Source organism: Chinchilla lanigera, unplaced genomic scaffold (assembly GCF_000276665.1).
Source record: "Chinchilla lanigera isolate Chin_1 unplaced genomic scaffold, ChiLan1.0 scaffold00155, whole genome shotgun sequence".
In the NCBI taxonomy this organism is placed as follows: Eukaryota; Metazoa; Chordata; class Mammalia; order Rodentia; family Chinchillidae; genus Chinchilla; species Chinchilla lanigera.
In genome coordinates this window covers 1,759,100-1,777,897 of record NW_004955556.1, presented here as the reverse complement: position 1 = coordinate 1,777,897, position 18,798 = coordinate 1,759,100, and the positions used below count along the sequence as shown (strand labels likewise).

Genomic DNA, 18,798 nt, shown 5'->3' with positions numbered 1-18,798 from the left:
ACACTGCCATGAATCCCCTTCAAGATGCTCCCTCGTGCTTCAAACACACTTATCCCATCACTCTTGCCGCTCTCTGAAGCAGGTCTGGAAGTCTTCTTTCATGAGTGTCATTAGCTGTGCTGTTGTGGCTACCTCAGTGTCCTGAATCAATGCAAAATGTTTACTTTTCATGCTCATTTTGACTTGAAAGAGGAGCCAGAAGTCACACAGTGTCAGGTCTAGTGAGTAAGATGAGTGCAGGCATAGCATGATGTTCTTACAAACCTGCTTTCCTGCTGGATAGAACTTGGCAACAGCATTCACCGTATTTTTTTATTACACCTCACAAAGACACTCATGAAAGCAGACTTCCAGAACTGCTTCAGAAAGTGACAAGAACCATGGGATGTGTTTGAATTGAGGGGGAGCATTTTGAAGGGGATAAATGACACTTTGTCTTTTATTGTGATACATTATTTAAAAATGTAAACATTCACCATATATTTTGATCAGACCTTGTAGAAGGTAGTGTCTAGTGGGAAGAAGTGAGTCCCTAGAGATGCTGCCTCGAAAAGGATATTGGCAGACCCTTCCTCTCTTCCTGCTTCCTGATTGCCATGAGGCGAGCAGCCTCCTTCACCACACACTTCCATCACCATGTGCTGCCTGCCACAGGCCAAAACGATGGGGTCAAGCAACCATGGACTAAAACCTCTAAAACCTCTGCCTCTGTGAGCCAAATCAATTTTGCCTCCTTTTAAGTTGATTATCTCACATATTTTTGTCACAGTGGGAGAAAACTGACTAACACTCCTTTCGTGCCATCTGAAGTGCCTCCTACAGTGCCTGGCACAGAGTGAAGTCAGCAAGTAAACTGGGCTCTGGGTGATATGGATGTGATAGTGCAGGTTCACCATCAGTAGGAAATATGGAGAATGCTTATGGTGTTTATAGGGCTTATAGGAGAAGCTAGGGGTGGAGGAAATCTCTATTTTCCACCCAATCTTGCTGTGAAACTAAAACTGCTCTAAAAAAACAAAACTTATTAAGACATTTTTAGTAAAAAGCATTTAGGACCTTTGACCAAGCAACTCACTGCCGGGACTATATCTAAGCAAGCACTAGAAGTGAATCCTGGCTGGACTTTTAGCAGCTCTCTGACTTCACAGAGGTACAGTGTTCTCAGCTGAAAATGGAATATCCCTGGATTTTCAGGGTAGTATAAGGACTAGATGGTGCCATGCATGGAACACACCTGCCATAGATTAGGACTGAGGGTAGATAGATACACAGGTGTGTGGGTTTCTGTAACATGTTGCCTTTCATACACAGAAAAAAAAAAAAAAAATCCTGGGTTTAGGGGCCACCAGGGGGCAGAATAGAGCATCTTAGAAATGCTCTAGGCACTAAGGCCTGTGATTTGGCAGATCTGGGGTGGGGAGCTGGCATGGAGGACATGATCAGGCAGAGGAAGAGAGGAAGGCTGAGATCAACCAGAAGCTGGACTGCCACAGGGGCCCAGCCTTGTGATGGTTAATTTAATGTGTCAATGTGACTAGACCACAGGGTGCCCAGATATTTAGTCAAACATTCTGGGCTTCTTTTAGGTTGCTTTCGTGTGAGATTAAAACATTAAAATTGGTAGACTGAGTAAAGCAGATAGTACTCTCCAATGCGGGTGTCTCTGTCCTTTGGTGCTGTAACAACATACCACAGATTGGGTGATTTATCCGCAGCAAAAACTCATTTCTCACAGAACTGGAGGCTGAGAGGTCCAAAATCAAGGTGCCAGTGCTGGCATTTGGTGAGGGCTTCTGAGAGCTCTGTTTCCAAGAGTGAGTCAATTCCTTATAATAAATCTTTAGATTGTTGGATGGGTGGGTGAATGAATGGGTGGGTAGGTGGATGAATGGACGGGTGGGTGGGTGGATGAATGGATGGGTAGGTGGATGGATGGATGGATGGATGGATGGATGGATGGATGGATACCTTATTTATTCTGTTTCTCAGGAAAACTGAGACTAACATAGGAACATGGAGTTGAGTCTTGGCATCTGAGTCCCTGGGGCAAGTGACTCTACTGAGAAATTCTGGCCCTGATTGAGTTAGTATGACTCAGTTTCCCTGGCTGTGTTCAGGAGACCTGGACTACATTCCCCATAAACTCCATGGACTAGAGTTAGCCTAGGGTTAACATTATGTTCTGAGTCCATACACAGGTTTGCTGCTGTATTGTTCTATATTATAGTACTCCCACTTACGGAGTAGAGGGAAGGAAAGCTTGCACACAGCAACTGCTACATGCCAGGCACCATACATGTATTGTCGCCTTCTCCTTGTATAGCAGCTTTGCAAGGAACTGATTATTATTTTCCATTTGGCAGATATAAAAGCCAAGGCTGACAGATAAGATGCTCAAGGTCATGTAGCTGCTAACCAGCAGAGGCAGGCTTTGAACTCCATTCTGACTGACTCCAAAACCCAGGATTATTCCTCTGGGTTACTGCATCTGCTAAGGCTGGATTAAGGTGTTCTTGGAAGACACGGCTCTGTCCATGTTAGCCATGCACAAAAGAGTGATCTAGAAGCTGCAGCAAAGATGTTGAAAGATTCACAGGGGCTCCCTAGCTTAGGGCCTCCTCCTCCAAAGGCCCTCCAATGCCTCCACCAAAGGCCTGAGGGAAATAGTCCAGGATGGCAAGGATCCCAGCTCTGGAGCTAAGGATAGGAAGGAGCCCCAGGGTAGGCAACAACCAGGCTGAAAGCATGTCAAAGTGACAGGGAGGAGATTAAGTGTGTAGGCAAGTTTTGGGGATATTGTCCTCCCAGACCGGGTGGTAACAGGAGCAAAAAGTGAATTCCAGTCTCCACAGACCACCATGAGCCTAGGAGAGCAGAGAGTGGGAATGGGTCCAGCCCATCTGCAGTGTCACCCAGTCTGGGAGCCTCAGTCCATTCATAAAGCGATGGACCTAATACAACCAGTTCAATCACAAAGACACATATGAATCTGCTGCCATAGCAAGGGGTTAGCCAAAAGATTTGAACCACTGTTTGAGAAGAAGTTCATCCTGACAGAATCAGCACCGGGCTTGGGGCCAGACATACCTGAGCTCAAATTCAGGCTCCATATTTACCAGCCACATAGTCTATAGCTCCAGCCACATGAGCTATAGACTATTATTCTAGAAAATGTGAGTTATGGTGTCTACTTTGCAATGTTGTTGTGAGAGGTGCATTAACACTATGGGAAATGTCTAGGCCAATGGCAGGTATACAGTGATGCTTTCATAATGGTTGGCTATTACTATTGGTGAGGATGATAATGATGAGGATAGACATTCAGTAAATAATTAGTTTTAGGAGTGTTATGGTTTGGGTGTGGTCTAAATGCCCCTCCAGGGTTCATTGTGATTAAAAGGTCAGTTTCAAGGTGGAATTGTTTAGAAGTGACAGAAACTTTGAGAGGCAGAACTTAGTGAGAAGTCATTCAGTCACTGTAGAGATGCCCTTGGAATTTCAGTTTCTCTTTCTTTGACTTCCTGCATGACAAAGTAAGATCTTCCAGTTAAAGGCACCTGCTGTGATATGCCACCACTCACAACCCTCACCAAAGGCCAAACCAATAGGACAGCCCAATTTCAGGCTCTGAACTTCCAAAACTGTGAAATAAATAACCTTTTTCTTTTTATAAGTTAACAGCATCAGGTATTTCATTGTAGTAACACGTAGTTAGCTAATATAGGAAGAGACCTATGAGACCAGAACTATCTTACAATGTATAAACTTGACTTTTTTCATCTTTTTATCTTCTATATCCTACAAAATAGCGTTCACTGTATGATGGATGGAGGGATGGATGGACTGATGAATGAATGGATGGATGGATGGATTGATGGTTGGATGGATAGGTGATGTATAAGTGGATGGATGGGAGGATGAGTGAGTAGGAGGATGGATGAATAGATAGGTGGATGGATTGATGGATCTATAGGTTGATGGATAAGCCTATGGGTGATGGGTGGATGGAAGGATAGATCAATAGTAAGAATATGGGTGATGGTAATAAGTGAATGGGTTGATGCAGTTTACCTCAAACTCAGTCTCAGATGCCAGTAACACTTTTCAAAAGCACAATATCCTCATGACAGTCAGACACCCCTGTCCCACAATGGCTTCTCCAGCGACCACCTCCCAAAAGCCCCAGGTATCCTCCTTACCTCCTTCGGGTAACTGCCAAACTCAGCCTGAAGGGCAAGGACACCCAGCTGCAGCAGTGTCTCATCGTCACAGTGCAGTCTCTCCTCCAGGATGTCCTTACGTAGCTGCAGGTAGAACTGATGCCTGGTCAAGCTGTGCCTGGCAAAGACATGCAAGTGTGGAGGCACTGATGCCGAGGGTGGGAAAATGTGAATGACGAGGTCTGCTCATGGTGGGGAGTGGGAAAGGAGACTAGATGAGGTACAAGCCAAGGAACCTGAGGACAATTCCAGAAAGACTAGTGAGGTCTCCTCCTTCTGCTTTCCTGTGTCAGGCACTTCATACAACACCCACCAGAGGTCTCCTGCTGTGGTTCAAGCAGGGAAACTGTGTGGTCAGGAGTGTGTCCAGCAAGCAAAGGAATACAGGGGTAGTGACCAACTTCAACCCCCATCCCTGGACTGCTAGCTGTGTGTTGGAAGGAAGAGGGGCATGTTGCATAGAGGACAGAAAACTTTGACCTTGAGCAGACTGCATTTCAAACACAAGGGCAAGTTCTCATTTTGATCCGAGCCTGCCTCAAGAAACTGATTTCCTCTTGGAAATCCACTGACAGATCAACCACAGTCCCTGCTGCCCTTTGCATGTAATTTATATTTCCCAAAGCACAAGCCTGTGACATCAGCCTGGACAGACATGAACGCCTCAAGAGACCAGGGGACAGGAAGCAGCACTCACTGGAGCAACCCACAGTGGCTCACAAAGAACTTGATCCGCAGAAAGAGCGTGAAGGTATCTGTGGACGTCTTCAGTGGCTGCTCCCTCCATCCTTCAGGGGCTATTTTGCACAATCTGGTTTCATTGTCCAGGAAAAAGAACTCTTTGCCTGAGAAAGAAATAGAGAGTTTGGAGGGAAAAGCAGTAGGGAATGCCCCAGCTCTGAGAATCCAGCCCTGAGACTCCAGCCCTGAGTCCTACCCAGAAGGGTCAGGTTGAGCCATGTTAGTGCAAAAGAGAAGAGAAGGAAGTCCCCATCATACCTGGTCCCCAGGGGCCTTTGCTGGGGCCATCAGGAGCCCTGAGCAGGAGACAGAGGAAGTGTATCAAGGAAGAAAAGCTTGGTACCAAGAGGAGAAAATATCACACTCAGGGCCCCATATCCACAGCTCTGTATCCACAGATTCAACTAACCACAGGTCAAAAATAGTACCAAAAAAATTTTCATCTGCACTGAATATATATAGAATCTTTTGTCATGGCTCCCTAAACACACAATGTAGGTTAACACTGATTTAAACAGGATTTACATCGCATTAGGTGGTCTAAATAATCTAGAGATGGTTTAAAGTATGCAGAAGGGCAGGAGGGTTGTATAATTCATATGCAAATACTATGCAGTTTTATGTAAGAGATTTGAGCACATTTTGTGGGGGTCCTGGAACTGATCCCCTATACATACTGAGTGTTTCATCAGGGAGATATCACTTGATATCTGCTTTCCAGCTGTCATCTTTAGTAGACAAGATGAAAAGGAAAGGAAAGCAGTGTTCGTAAATCCCTGGCATGTGCCAGACCCTTCTGCATCAGTGGGACCATCCTCACCTACCCAGTCCCAGCATGTTCTGGACTGAACATCTGTGTCCTCCTGGAATCCATATGCTGAAGAACTGCTCCCCAAAGTGCTAGGGTGTAGAGGTGAGACCTTAGGGGTAGGTGAGGTATAGGAGTGAGGTCCAGGATGGGATCGGTATCCCGATCCAAAGAAAGAGAGACACCAAAGAGCTGTCCCTCTGCCATGCAAGGACCCATGAGAAAGCTTCTGTCTGCAGGCCAGTGGGTCCCCACCAGGAGCCAAACCAGCCTGCAGCCTCATCTTGGACTTCCAGCCCCTACAGCTGTGAGAAGTACACTTTATTGTTTAGGCCATCCAGTCTAGGATGTGTGGTGATAGCAGCCCAAGTTCACAAAGACTGGGTATAAGGGGAGTTGCATTTGCCCTTTGCCCTTAAACCTTCAACTCCTGAATTTGTCCTCTGGTCCTCCTGAGAGGGAGGTGGCAGCAGCCCAGGCACTGAAGGCACCACCCCCAGCCCTTGGCCCGTTTCAAAGGTGTCCCAACTCCCACAACCTGGGCACCCTCGGCCGCTCCCTGGCTCTGTGCCAAGGCCCCCCTGAAGCATTTCCCCCTCCTCTGAGCACAGGTGCACTGCAATAGCCTGCTTAAGCATGGGAATCCCTCCTTGTCTGTACCATGAGGACTTCCAGGGGAGCAGCCTTCTCCCCACAGGGCATATGCTCGCTGGAAGGCAGGCAAATGTCCCAGTATTTCTAATGGCCACCCTCTGACAGTGCCCAGCCCTCCTCTGCCCTCACCGTTGCTGCTAAATCCAACTCCCCATGCCAGACTCACCTCCCGTTAGGGTTCCTTCTCCCCCAGGGATGGGCCAAACCCTCCCCAGATGGCCTATGTCCAACCTCAAGTTGGCCATTTCTCGGGGTTTTCCCAGGAGGTTCCTTACTTAACAGCTTCAGGAATCACTCACGTGGGCAGGGCTCAGGTCAGCCTCCCCTTCCTTCCTGGGGAGGAAGCAGTCAGGGTTGCACTTGTGGAGTTTTTACTTAGATTGCATGTTCCAGATCAATAAAAATACAGTGTTTCCTGGAAATGCACTTGTACATCCCTTACAAAAGATCAGACCTCCACTAATCGTGATCACTTCACAGCACATAACGACTGCTCTTTCTTTTCTTTTAGAGGCATTTTTGGGAGGGCTGATGAGAAGTATGGGGAGACAAGGACACACTGCCAGCCCTGCCGTGGCACACAAATAATCACAAACTTGTGAGCTTCTTCACTGACAGGAGAACAGGGGTCCCAGAGCTCTGACCGCTGAACAGGAGAATGGAGCCAGGATTTAATTCAAAGGCCTGTAAAACCCCAACCCAGCCTGCTTCTCATTAACCTACCTGCACAGTGGGCAAGAAACTTCAGCCGCAGCAAAGGGATATTTGCAGCAGAGAAAAATAAAAAGTCCCTTCATGGAAAGGCAGAGATGGGAAAAAAATACAGGCTGAAATGGGTTCTTAACAGGCTCCTAGAGTCAGGTACTGAGTGCCCCTAGTCCTGCAGACTAAACAGAAATGTTTCTAACATTTGCCTGCCTGACTTCAATGCACAGAGACTGACCATCCAGATGGGCAAGCCATACAACTCCCTAGCGTCCCACACTCATTATTTCAAGGGAATCCACACGCACTTGGCACCTTCCACACAAGCAGCTGACGCCCTTGCCGTGCTGTCTGATGTCTAGGTGTGCAAAGTGAGGAGTTCTGGGCTCCAGCAGCTTTCCTAGAAGGGACAGAGCTCAGGTACTGGATACCTGAGGTGCTGGAGCCACCAGGCCAGCAGTGGGCTCCCCAGAGACACTCACCTTTCACATAAGCCAAGCTGAAGTAGGTGACGTCCCCAAGGTTGATGAAGGATGTGACGACATCGAAGACAGCTCCCACTGTGGACTCGATGTCGCATTTCACCTCCAGACACTGCCCGCTCAGCAGAACCACACAGACGTCCCTGAGAGCCAAGTAGGACTTCCCCTTTTTTGTCTGAAAAAACCGATAGTAGCATCAGTTGCCACAATAACTGAGACATGGAGCCTTGAACTTGTGCTACGTACTGTGCCAGGTGCTTTACATGGAGCATCTCATTTAACTGTCAAGCAACCCTAAGAAAGGACTGTGTTTATGATTCTATTCGGACCTGGTAAGTGCTTGCCCAGGGCTGCAAAGTTAGTAAGAGATGGAGCCTGGAGGTGGACCTGAGCTCTCTGCCATTCTCCAGGAGCAAGTTCAGATCTGCAGACTGTATGGGAGGGGATTTTTCACATGGTCCTGGACCAGGCTGGTCACATAGGCACACTGTGAGACACCCTGGTTCCCACCTTAACCCCCTGCACACCTGAGTCACCTGAGGGAAGCGTTAAGGTGCTGACTCAGGGACTACTCCAGAGATGGTTCTATCAGTCTAAGAAAAGGCCCAGGATCCAGTATTTTAATGCCCTGAAGGTGACTCTTGTGTGCAGTCAGAGGTGAAAAACCCGCAGAGAGCAGGTATCCAGGCCAGCAGTGTATCACACAGGACCCTGTGTCCCGACCATGTTTGGGCCCATTTCTCTAATGCCCCCTCTGGAAGTTCTTAATAATACTGTCTTTGACTGCTCATTTTCGTTTTGTTTTGTTTTTTGTTTTTTTTGGTTTTTCTCTGGTACCGGGAACCGAACTCACGACCTTGCGCTTGCCAGGCAGGCGCTTTTGCCGCTGAGCTAAATCCCCAGCCCCCGACTGCCCATTTTCTATGTGAAGCTGATAGCACAATGGAACATTCACAGGGAGCTCCAGCTCCCAGTGACTCCCTACATCTCTGGGATGGGATCTGACTGCCAACTCCTCTGTTTCCTGGACTCCCAGGCCTGTGCCAACCACCCCTTCTCCCTCCACCTCCCCGCACAGCAGGCTCTGTTGCCCTCCAGCCAGGGTGGTCATGGCTCACATTCTCTCCCAACCGTACCCCTTACAGAAGGCTGGCACAAGCAGAGGTGCTCCCAAAACATCTCAGAGTGGCATGGCAGCAGCTTTTTCTGTGGACAACTTAGCATAAACAAATGTCTCACCCACCCCCAATCCAGGTACCCAGGGCATCTCCATAAGGAGGTTGTGATTCCCTAGGAAACACATCAGTCTGGGCTGGGGCAGCAGAAATATGGGAAGGGAGCTCAACTTTTCTACCCTGCATGACTCAGGAATTCAGCAGCTGGAGGAGGGAAACTTGAGTCACAGGTCAAGGACCCAGGGGCATGGGAGGATCTCTGTTTACCCAGTGCCAAGGGAATGTGACATTAAATAGCAAATAAAACCACCATGTTTTGGCTTGGGAGTGTAGCTCAGTGGTACAGCATTTGCCTGTGAAGCTCTGGTCTCATGTCAAGGAAGAAAGGAAGGAAGAAGCAAGAAAGGAAGGGAGAAAGGAGAAGAGGGACAAGGAAGGAGAGGAGGAAGGAAAAACAAAAGAAAGCCGCCATGACATTTCAAGAAAGACAGAGACAGAAAATGAATGAGACAAAAAGACCTCAGAAAAAAAGAGAAATATTTTATATTTTAGACGGCTAGTGGTGCCTTTGCACACAGGGCGTGGTGCATTGGCTGTAAATGAGGTGGTCAGCCCTACAAAATCCCCTTTCCCAGGAGGGACAGCCACGCTATGAGCAAAGGGAAACCGTTTCATTTCCGGCAGCCAGAAGGAGGCGCACAGAGGTCTGTCTCAGTGCGCATGCTCTACCAGCTCTCCTCGGTACAGGTTTGGTTCTGCGGAGCCTCCAGAGAGAGGTCGCTGTGCCGGTTGGGGTCTAAAATGCCCCTCAGGAGCTTCATGCGTGTGGAAGGTGAGTGGATCATGGGCGCTGTTCTCATCAGCGGATTCATCCATGGATGAGTTCATAGCAAACGTGCTGTGAGGAGGTAGGCCTGGTGGGAGGTGATTACCTGGGTGCGACCTTGCAGATGCATTTTTGCCTCTAGCTCTTCCCTCCCCCCTAGCTTCCTGGCTGCCATGGGTTGAGCCACTTTTCCCTGCCAGGCCCTTCCACCATGCTGTTTCTACCTTGGAGCCAAAGGACATGGACTGAAAGCAGGAGCCAATAAGCCTCTCCTTCTTTAAGCTGTGGGTCCTGCAATGGGAAAGGGACTGATATAACAGCCATGAAGGAAAAGACTTGAAGGGAGAGACAAGAAGCTGTGCAGACCAATGAGGTCAGGGTTTTTATGCAACGGATTGTAGATGTTCTAGTCCAAGCCAGAGAAACAGACAGAGTGCCACGGGAGATCCCAGGTACAGAGTTGAAGAAGAGAGGTCCAAGCAGTCTTCTTTTGGGGGAGCCCTTGGTGCTCCTTTTCATTCTTCCTGCCCTCTGCATAGATGCTGGGGTCCAGGAGCCCCTCTATGGATTACCAATAGGCTCCTAGGCCTGGTGTCTTGGTCAAGAAACCTACCAGGGATGGAGGGTGCCCCACAGCACCTCTAGCATTCTTGCTAGAGGGGACATTGTAGCCATGGTGGTAGGCATTTCCCACCTGCCTGATGTTGCAGGAGTCTGCAGTTGCCTAAGCTATGTAACCTCCAGGAAGGGGCTGTAGGGAATCACCCCCTCCTCCCTACCCAGTGGATGGACTTGTATGTGTAGATTGGTGAGGACTGGACAGGTGGCTCAAAGGGGACCAGCAGAAGAGGGACTGACCCAGTGCTATAGGCCAGTGCACACAGGACAAGGAGAGGCCAGGGAGAGCCTCTGAGGACCCAACACTATGCCTGCAGCTCTGCCTGAGGCCATGTGTGAAGTGCACTCAGAAGGCTGCAGATCCCCAGAGCACATCACTGTGACATCTCCAATCTGTCACACACCCGCCTGTCACACCACCTGCATAGGTCGAGAATTCCTGAGCTTTGAGCACCTCAATCCTTGGAATTCTATAGGAAGCATGAACTTATCCCAGGCTGAGCCAGAGGAGGCTTCCTGCCACCTTCTGCACTTCTCTGAACTGCAAGGGAAGGGTCATCCTGGGCATGGTGCCAGGACTCAGGCGGAGGCAGCCACCAAGCCAGCCATCTCCACAGCCCTGCTTCAGGGTGCCTGGGCAGAGGCCTGAGAGCTAGGCTTCAGTGTGCCAGGCTGATAATCCAACAGGCTCTTCTCCTGTAGAGGTAGGGGAGACAGGAAGGGAAATCCTGGTGCACCACATTGACTGAGACTCCTGGTCCAGCCCCAGCAGGGACAGCAGGGACCTGGGCCTGGAGACAAGTGCATGCCAAGGAGCTCAAGATGAGGCCATCACAGGCGCCAGGGAGATGGGGCTGTCTGGGGTTTCTGATTGAGTGACCCCCACCCCCCACCCCCAGCCACTGTTACCACAACAGATCCGGGCAGGTGCAGTGTCACGGGGGCCTCGGCAGCCAGCAAGAGGAACTCCGGCCTGGAGAACTGGGGAAAGAGTCAGTCACTGACTGGAGAGGAGAGAACAGCTCCAGGCTGGGGGCCGGACTTCCCCTCTGAGCTCACCTCCCTCCCCCCTCACCAGGCCTCTGCCGCACAGCCAAAACGAGACAGGTGTCACTAAGGCCAAGCCATGGTTCCCAGCCAAAGCTGTACAGGTGAGGGAGGAGATGGGCTATGCCCCGGCTCCTGAGCGGCACACAACAGGGAGGGCCGCATCCTTAGCAGCTCCTCAGTCACACAGCGTCGTGTGATCTTGCGTACGTACAAGTGTAAAACACACTGTAGAAATAGATATCCGTGCAATAAAAAGAATAAAAGCCAAGCTGCTCTAGGGTTAGACAGGGGAAGCAACACTTGCTCCCCCAGGTACCAACTCAACAGTGCTCACTGGCGCATCTGACCCGGGCGTCACAGTTCAGCCCAGCTGTACCACACTCAGGACCGAGACAGAAACGATGTCTCCATCCTCACTGGTCCTCAGCCCCAGCCACTGCCTAGCACACATGTTCTCAGCTCACCTCAGCCGAGGAGCTCAAGGCTCCCAGAGAATAAAAAACTCGTGCAGTCACAGAACCAGGGAGTGACAGGGTCAGGTGGGAACTCCGCTGTGCCCCCCAGGGAACCCAGTAAGGCTCCAGCCCTAGGAAGCCAAAATCCTTGTCAGGAGCTCAGCTGTGTCCTAGAGTCCCCAGAGGACAAAAACTAGAGGAGAGGCAGCAGCTGTGCCCTGCTATTGTCCTTGCCCCCACCGTGGCTCCGTACTCCCCGGCTAGGGCCTGGCATCTCAAGGCCTCCAGGAAGCGCTGGCACCCCTTCTTCAGGCTTGTGATGGCCAGCGTGACATTGAGGATGACATGGCTGGGCATGTGGGAACATGGAAAGAGATGTCCTGAGGCTGCTGAGGCTCTGTTCAGCTCTGATCTGTTGAAAAGCTTTAAGCAAACCTCCCTGCAGTGGGCAGGCAGACAGACGCCTTCTGAGGACACAAATGTCCTTCTAGTCTGAGGTCTTGAAGGGTCCTGGACAGGGAGATGGAGGCTGGGGAGGGGAAGCTCCTCAGTGAACACCTGGGGATGGGGGGCTCCTCCTCGACCCAGGCGCACCAATCTATTCATGGTCACTATGGGTATCAGCTAATGGCAGTGTCTCATTCTGATGGTGCTTTATTCTAAACACCGCACGTGGCATGGCCTGCAGCAGACAGTGCATCCTGGGCCCACCCAATCCCACCTTCAGCACCGATCCCACCTGCAGCACCGATCCCTCTGCCAAGCTTGGCTGCCTATGAGCTCTGCCCCTACCACTGTCTTTACCGGAAGGGAGATCTCCCTGGCCTAGAGAAGGCCTAGCTGGATCTGCGGCCGTGGCATGTGCACTCTGCCGTGTCACTGTCATCACAGGTGGCACTTGGTGGCTCCCCTGTGCACCAAGCTGTGCACTCTGAGAGGCAGCCTATGTCTCTGGCCTGGCGTCCTTGTGGCATGGATGGCCAGGAAGGCCACTCAGCGGATACGAAGTGGGACTGTATATTTCTGGTCTGTAGTCATCTGTTCTGTGGATAGCAGCTCAGGGTCCCGGTGCCCAAGGACCCTGCCCCCCTTCAGGGTACCATGGCCCTGCTCAACCCTCCTCAGAGGTGCCCGGGCTCTTCTGCTCACCTTTCCCTTCCTCTGCAGGAAACCCTGCTGGGGTGTCGCTGATCTCGGGCTCTCTGCTTCTGCCGGGAGCATGGACCCCGAGCTGCTCCGCGGGCCATCCTGCCAGCCAAGAGGCGCGGCACCTGCGAGCGGGCTGGCCGAGGCCAGAAGGGGTGAGGAGCTAAGGCGCTGATACCCATCCTGTCCTGTACTGCCACTGCATGCAGGTGCTCATCAGGGCAAGCTGCACCCACTTTTCATGCCCTTGTCACCCCACATATGCCCAGGAGTTACCACATGCACAAAGGAGGACCACACCTTTTTTTCAAATGTGAAAATCAAGGCCAGAGGAAGTAAAAGCCGTACATCCTCAGGTGTTTGCTTCTCCCCCAGCTCAGAACTGTGCTTCTATGCTCTGGGTGCTACAGCCCTAGATCCCCTCTGATAACCTCTGAGTACCTCATGGAAACACCAGGGCTTCTGACTTCCTTCCTTCAAATTTCATGTATTGTTCGAAATGTTTTGACAACAAATATAGAGCATGCACCGCATAATAACATTTTGGTCAACAGTATGCTGCATGTGTGACAGTGGTCCCTCAGTGCTATCATGGAGCTAACAAAGTCCCAGGGCCTGGTGAGGTCAAAGCCACAGTGACATGGTAGCACACCACACCTCTTACTTGTGGGGACAGTGGTGTACAGACATCAGCTGAGCTGCCAGCTATATAAAAAGACAGCACATACAGTCCCACACAGTGCCATTATGGTCATGGACAATGACCAGACCTGATGATGTTACTGGCTTATATATTTGCAGTACCACAGTTTTCATTGCTGTTTTTGAATGCATCCTTCTGGTTATAAAGGCTTCCCGTGTGACAGTTGGCCCTGGCTGTGGCAGCTCCTGATCATGTTCTCTCTTCATCTGTACTTAATCTCAGGCTGTCTTGTCCACTGTGACCCTAGCAGTGCTCAGCTATATCATATAAATACACACATGCACGTGCATACACGTATGTGCTCGTGTGCATGCATATACACCACAGGCCCTAGGTGACTGCGCACCTAGGTTTGTGTAATCACCTATGCTGCTTTCTCAGAGCAGATCCTATCATTAAAGGATGAAGGCCATGTGTTAATTGTAGTACCTGGGGAACTGTCTTTATTGGCTCTTTCTGTTGGTTTTAAGTGGCAGGAAAAATCACTGCGAGGGGAGCTCTAATGTCTGGCCAAGGCCCAGCTGTGGCTGTGACACCAAGCACGGACCCACTGGACCACAGAAAGACTAGACACTGTCACTGTCCTTTATGAATCAATATGGAAATCAGCAAATCCTCAAACTTCAAATGCACATCCCAGCTCCAGGAAGATTCAGGCCTGGGTGGGATTTGATCTAAGCACCAGGATTAGACTGGTAGCAGAAAAGACCCCAATTTTTCTCCCTGCCCCTTGCAATACAACCTTGCTCCTCCCACCCAAAGATAGAGTCCAGCTTCCCACCCTGTGAATTTAGGCCAAATTTTTGTTTGTTTGTTTGCTTGTTTGTTTTGAGACACTGCCTAGCTATCTAGCCCCAGTTGGCCTTAAACTCACAGCAATCCTCCTGCCTCAGCCTCCCAGGTGCTGAGATTACAGATAGGTACCAGCACACCCAGCTCAATTGAACTTCTCAAGGCCTGATTTGGCCAGTGCAATGAGGTAGAAGTGGTGGAAAACCTGTTCTGAAAGCCCTTTAACCCTTTCTCTCCTCTCTTCCCTCCTCCCTACTTCTCTCTGCCCCCATCCCCATTCTGTCACTGTCCTGATATCAATCCCAGCCAGACAACTGGTAAAGAAAGGCCAGGGTTCTCTGACATGAAGCTGCCAGCTGAGCTCAGCCAGCCACATGTGCAGGACGGCACCCACTGGACAGTAGAACCGGGCCCCCAACGCACAGGCCATGAGCCCACTGAGCAGGTATTGCCGGCAGCCACCGCACCTGCCATTCACCATGCCACCAGTGTGGCCACGGACAACTGCATCCCTACAGAGGCCTTTCGCTCCAATGCTGAGCCTGAGTGAGGTTCAGTTCCTAGGGGACACAGCTGCCCAGCAGCGCAGTTGCCACAGAGCCCCTGGACACCTGCCTGAGCCTACCTTCTTCCTTTGCTGATGCAATGGTGCTGGGATTTGCTGGAGAACAGGAGGCTTCTCAGAAGTAACCAGCAACAAAGCAGGACTTACGTGGCTCCAGGTGCCAGTGCCCCGCACCAAGTATCCCTTGCAGCTCACCTGTTCTCAAACAGATTGCAGTGGCTGTGTGCTGAGCTGCTCCAGCGGGGCTCCCCGGAGCTCTGCGTCTCTATGCATTGTTCTGAAACCAACCAGGCAGCATGGTGGAGGCATGAATGGGGAGAAAGGGTATGGCTTCCATGATCCAGGCAGCTGGCAGCTTGGATAACACCTCGGTTTATTAGCTGTGCACCCTCAGGGAGATTAGTGAACTTCTCTGAGCCTGTATTCTCATATCAAAGATGGAAAAGAAAACCATGGGGTGGAAGCAGAGTTACAGGGGACATGAAGCCTAATAGCAAAGGGCAAGGGGACACCCTGCTTTAAGGACAGCAAGCAATAACTTTAACAAGAAAGAAAGGGAGGGAGGGGGAGGGGAGGAAAGGAAGAAGTGGAAAGGGAGCAAGTTCAGATTCAGGTGAAAAGAAGAGCTCAGTAGATTTGAAGGGCTTGTTTGTTTCTGTTTTTGTTTTTGAAACAAGGTCTCGCTATTTGGTTCAGACTGTCCTTGAACTCATTCTGTAGCCCAGGCTACATGATGATCCTCCTGCCTCAGCCTCTTTCCAGTGCTTAGATTACAGGCATCCGCCTCCTGGCTGAAGGTTACTATAAAAGCCACTCTTAAGATATTTGAAATAGAAACAAAAATATTTTTCAAAACTTTTACAAGTTACTTTTCCTTTCATTTCCCTTGGGAAGTAATTATTAAGAGCTGTCCTTCTTTCCTTGCTTGCTTTAGTCTGTTCTCATCCACATGGACAGTCAGACTTCAACAGAAAGAGTTAACATTTGACATAAACAGTGGGAAAGTTGTTAAACTTGTCCTGGGGGAACCTGATCTCCGCCTGCTTCCTCCAGGGACTTTCTCAGCTGCCACATGGGGTATCCAGCCCACCCAGGGCAGGGCTCAGGGACAGGCATCCTGGCTCACTCTGGGAACCCCAGGTGCCCCAAGGACACACCTTTGTGGGGCTGCGGTCGGTCCGGGGCCAGGGCCTCGGAGCTCTGGCCGCTCTGTGGCTGCAGCCTCCTCCTGAGCAGGTAGCTTCTGCTCTGCTGTGTACAGATGTCTTCTTGCACAACTCTTTTCTCCACCTGAGGGTCAAGCGCATCCACATGGGCAGCCCGAGGTCAGAGGGCACTGATACAGGCCCATGCAAACCGCCGGACCTGCTAGGTCAGGGAGAGCCGGAAGCTGTGTGGCAGCACCGTGCTACTCCCTAGAGACAGGCACATCTGTGCGCAGCACATCTGTGCTGTCCCGGCCATCACTTCCCCGAGGCTCCTCTGTGCCAGTCTCAGATTCATGTCCTTTCCCTTTCTAGTCCTCTCCGTCTCCACCCTGGCCACTCGACCTGTCACTCTGTCCCCATCTGTGTCCCTCCACACTGCAGCTTGCTGAGGAAGGGACTGGAGTCTATTCTGCCGGCCCCCAGTGAACACAGTGTCTGTCCACGGACAGGGCACCCCTCGGACGCAACACAATTACAGGAGTGCATGCGCACATCTAAGAGTGAAGGCAGTCTGAGGAGCGGGCAAGGTGGAAGAGCCGTTTCTGACAGATGTCGTCAGTGCCACCGAGAGGTCCTTCGCCTCCATCCACAGGGCCCCAGCACCTGTCCTGTTCTGCTCTCCAGCACATCCCTGCACAAGTACAGCTGTCAAGGGATCCCAGCTTGGCCTCCTTCCATCTTGTCCCACAGGGAACCTCACCTGCCCCTTCCCTGGACCTACCGTGCCCACCAACTTCTAGATACCATTCCCAGGCCAAGCTCCTGGGGTAAAGGGACGCGGCCTCCAGCTAAGCCACCTCCCCAACTTCCTCTTCTCCCAACGTGGGACCTGCACAGGAACCCCAGGCTCTGGGTCAGCTTGAAGGAACCCACTGAAGCCACCCACACCTGCCCTGTGCCAGTCACTTGCTGGACACAGGGATGGCAGGGAATTGGGCCACACCATGGGAGCACTTGAAAGGTAGCTGGAGTGAGGAATTTCATTGCTTTTCCTGTCGGGAGATGAGTCCAGCGCCTCATGCATGCTAAGCGAGCCCTCACCACTGAGCTCCAGCCCTAGCCCCGATTACTGTATCTTATCTCATTTTTAATTCTAACTTAGTTTTAATTTCAATCAGCTGGGCTGAGAAGCTGGATTCTATCCTCACCTCGGACAGCGTGCCCAGAACTAAGCCCACCAGCCGCCGCACGTGGAGTCTGGCAAGGACTGGGGACACAACCGCTTCCTCCTGATGGGCCCGACAGGCTTCCAGGACGGCATGCAGTGGGCGCCGCCTGCGGGGCTGGTCTTCGCACATGGCCAGCAGCAGGGTGTGCAGGGGCTGGTGGAGCCGCAGGGGCTGTGGGCACAGGGGTCGCAGGGGTGAGAAGCTATCAGAGGAAACTGGTGCTCTGTCGCTGTGCCGCCCCATGCCTGCCCCTGCTGGAGAGCTCAGACAGACACCAGGCTGTCACTGAGGCTGTATGGGACAGAGTGATGGGCCCTGCACCTGCTGGGCACAGTGCACAGGTCACTCTGTGATCCCAGACACCATCAGTCCATGTGCCTGGGAGCCAATGAACGGCAGGTGCAAAATGGATACCATTGAGCCCGCCACAGCCACAGAGAGGCCCGCCCTTCACCCACATTTCCCCTGGGGGTCATTTTCTCCAGTGACTCGGGTGGCTCTCATGCGGCCTTGCCCTAGACCTCGAGTTCCAGATCACAAGGCCAGACTGGGGCCTTTTCACTTCGGAGACACCTGAAGCAGCGCAAGTGCCTATTGAACTTGATGTCAAATGCACAGGGCAAGCAAAAGGGAAGATGAGCCTCTAATAAGCTTTTCCTGCGTGCAATTAAGTGGCCACCACCAAGGGCTCAGATCCAGAGAGAAAACCAGACTATTAGGGCCCAGGTGTAGCTCAGGGGTACAGCACTCTCCTAAGATGCATGAAGCCCTGGGCTCAATCCCCAGCATCACAAATGAGAACTACGGTGAGGATGACGATGACGATGAGGATGATGGGATTGTTTCTCCCACTCTAGCTGTGCTGAAAGCTGCTGTACAGCAAGGCTGCCCTGCAGGTCTCCAGGGAGCTGCACCAGGTCCCTGTGTCCTTTGCTCATGCAGCAGAGGAGGCACCCAGAGCTCTGGCCTGCACAGCTGGATGAGGCGCTCCCCACCTCCAAAACAGTCACAGCCCAAGGGGAAAGACGGTCACTTAAAGAGAAAGTCAGGACCGTCACTTACAAGGGCAGGAGGTACAGAACCAGCAAGAACACAGCAGGGCTTTAAAGAGAAGCATGGGAGGAGTTGAGGTGGAGGCAGCCGCAGCGCAAAGGCTGGGGTGGGGATGAACCGGTACAGGACCACAGCCTGGGCAAAATGACAATGTGGGACCTCCAGGTCCAAATGATGCAGAGTTTCAGGATGGCGCTAGCAGAGCAAGCACAGAGCACAAGTGACAAGTTTCCATGAAACCACAAGGACAGCAGAGGACCAGAGAGGAGCCAGACAGGAGGAGGAGCCCACTCTGGGCTCCACGTGTGCCTGGCTGAGAAGCTGGAGCACCGCCCTGAGGTGGCGAGGAGCAGCCAGGTTTCAGGCAGGGAGTATTGTGAGTGAGTCTCTGTAAGGCAGCTCCCAAGCTGGATGTGGTGGCGCACGCC

At 51.4% G+C, this 18,798-nt stretch overlaps 1 protein-coding gene across 8 annotated transcripts in view; it reads right to left on the bottom strand.

Moving 5' to 3' along the window:
- Nucleotides 1–18,798, bottom strand: part of Frmpd2 (FERM and PDZ domain containing 2) — a 115,817-nt gene that overhangs the window by 70,059 nt on the left and 26,960 nt on the right. For all 8 annotated transcript variants that reach the window (XM_013508802.1, XM_013508806.1, XM_013508801.1 and 5 more), the window contains 8 exons: nucleotides 17,297–17,488; nucleotides 16,098–16,230; nucleotides 15,136–15,217; nucleotides 12,884–13,016; nucleotides 11,139–11,210; nucleotides 7,611–7,785; nucleotides 4,918–5,065; nucleotides 4,200–4,338 (listed from right to left, as the gene is read on the bottom strand). In XM_013508802.1, the coding sequence (XP_013364256.1) occupies nucleotides 4,200–4,338; nucleotides 4,918–5,065; nucleotides 7,611–7,785; nucleotides 11,139–11,210; nucleotides 12,884–13,016; nucleotides 15,136–15,217; nucleotides 16,098–16,230; nucleotides 17,297–17,488 (1,074 nt within the window). The remainder of the gene's footprint in view (nucleotides 1–4,199; nucleotides 4,339–4,917; nucleotides 5,066–7,610; nucleotides 7,786–11,138; nucleotides 11,211–12,883; nucleotides 13,017–15,135; nucleotides 15,218–16,097; nucleotides 16,231–17,296; nucleotides 17,489–18,798) is intronic.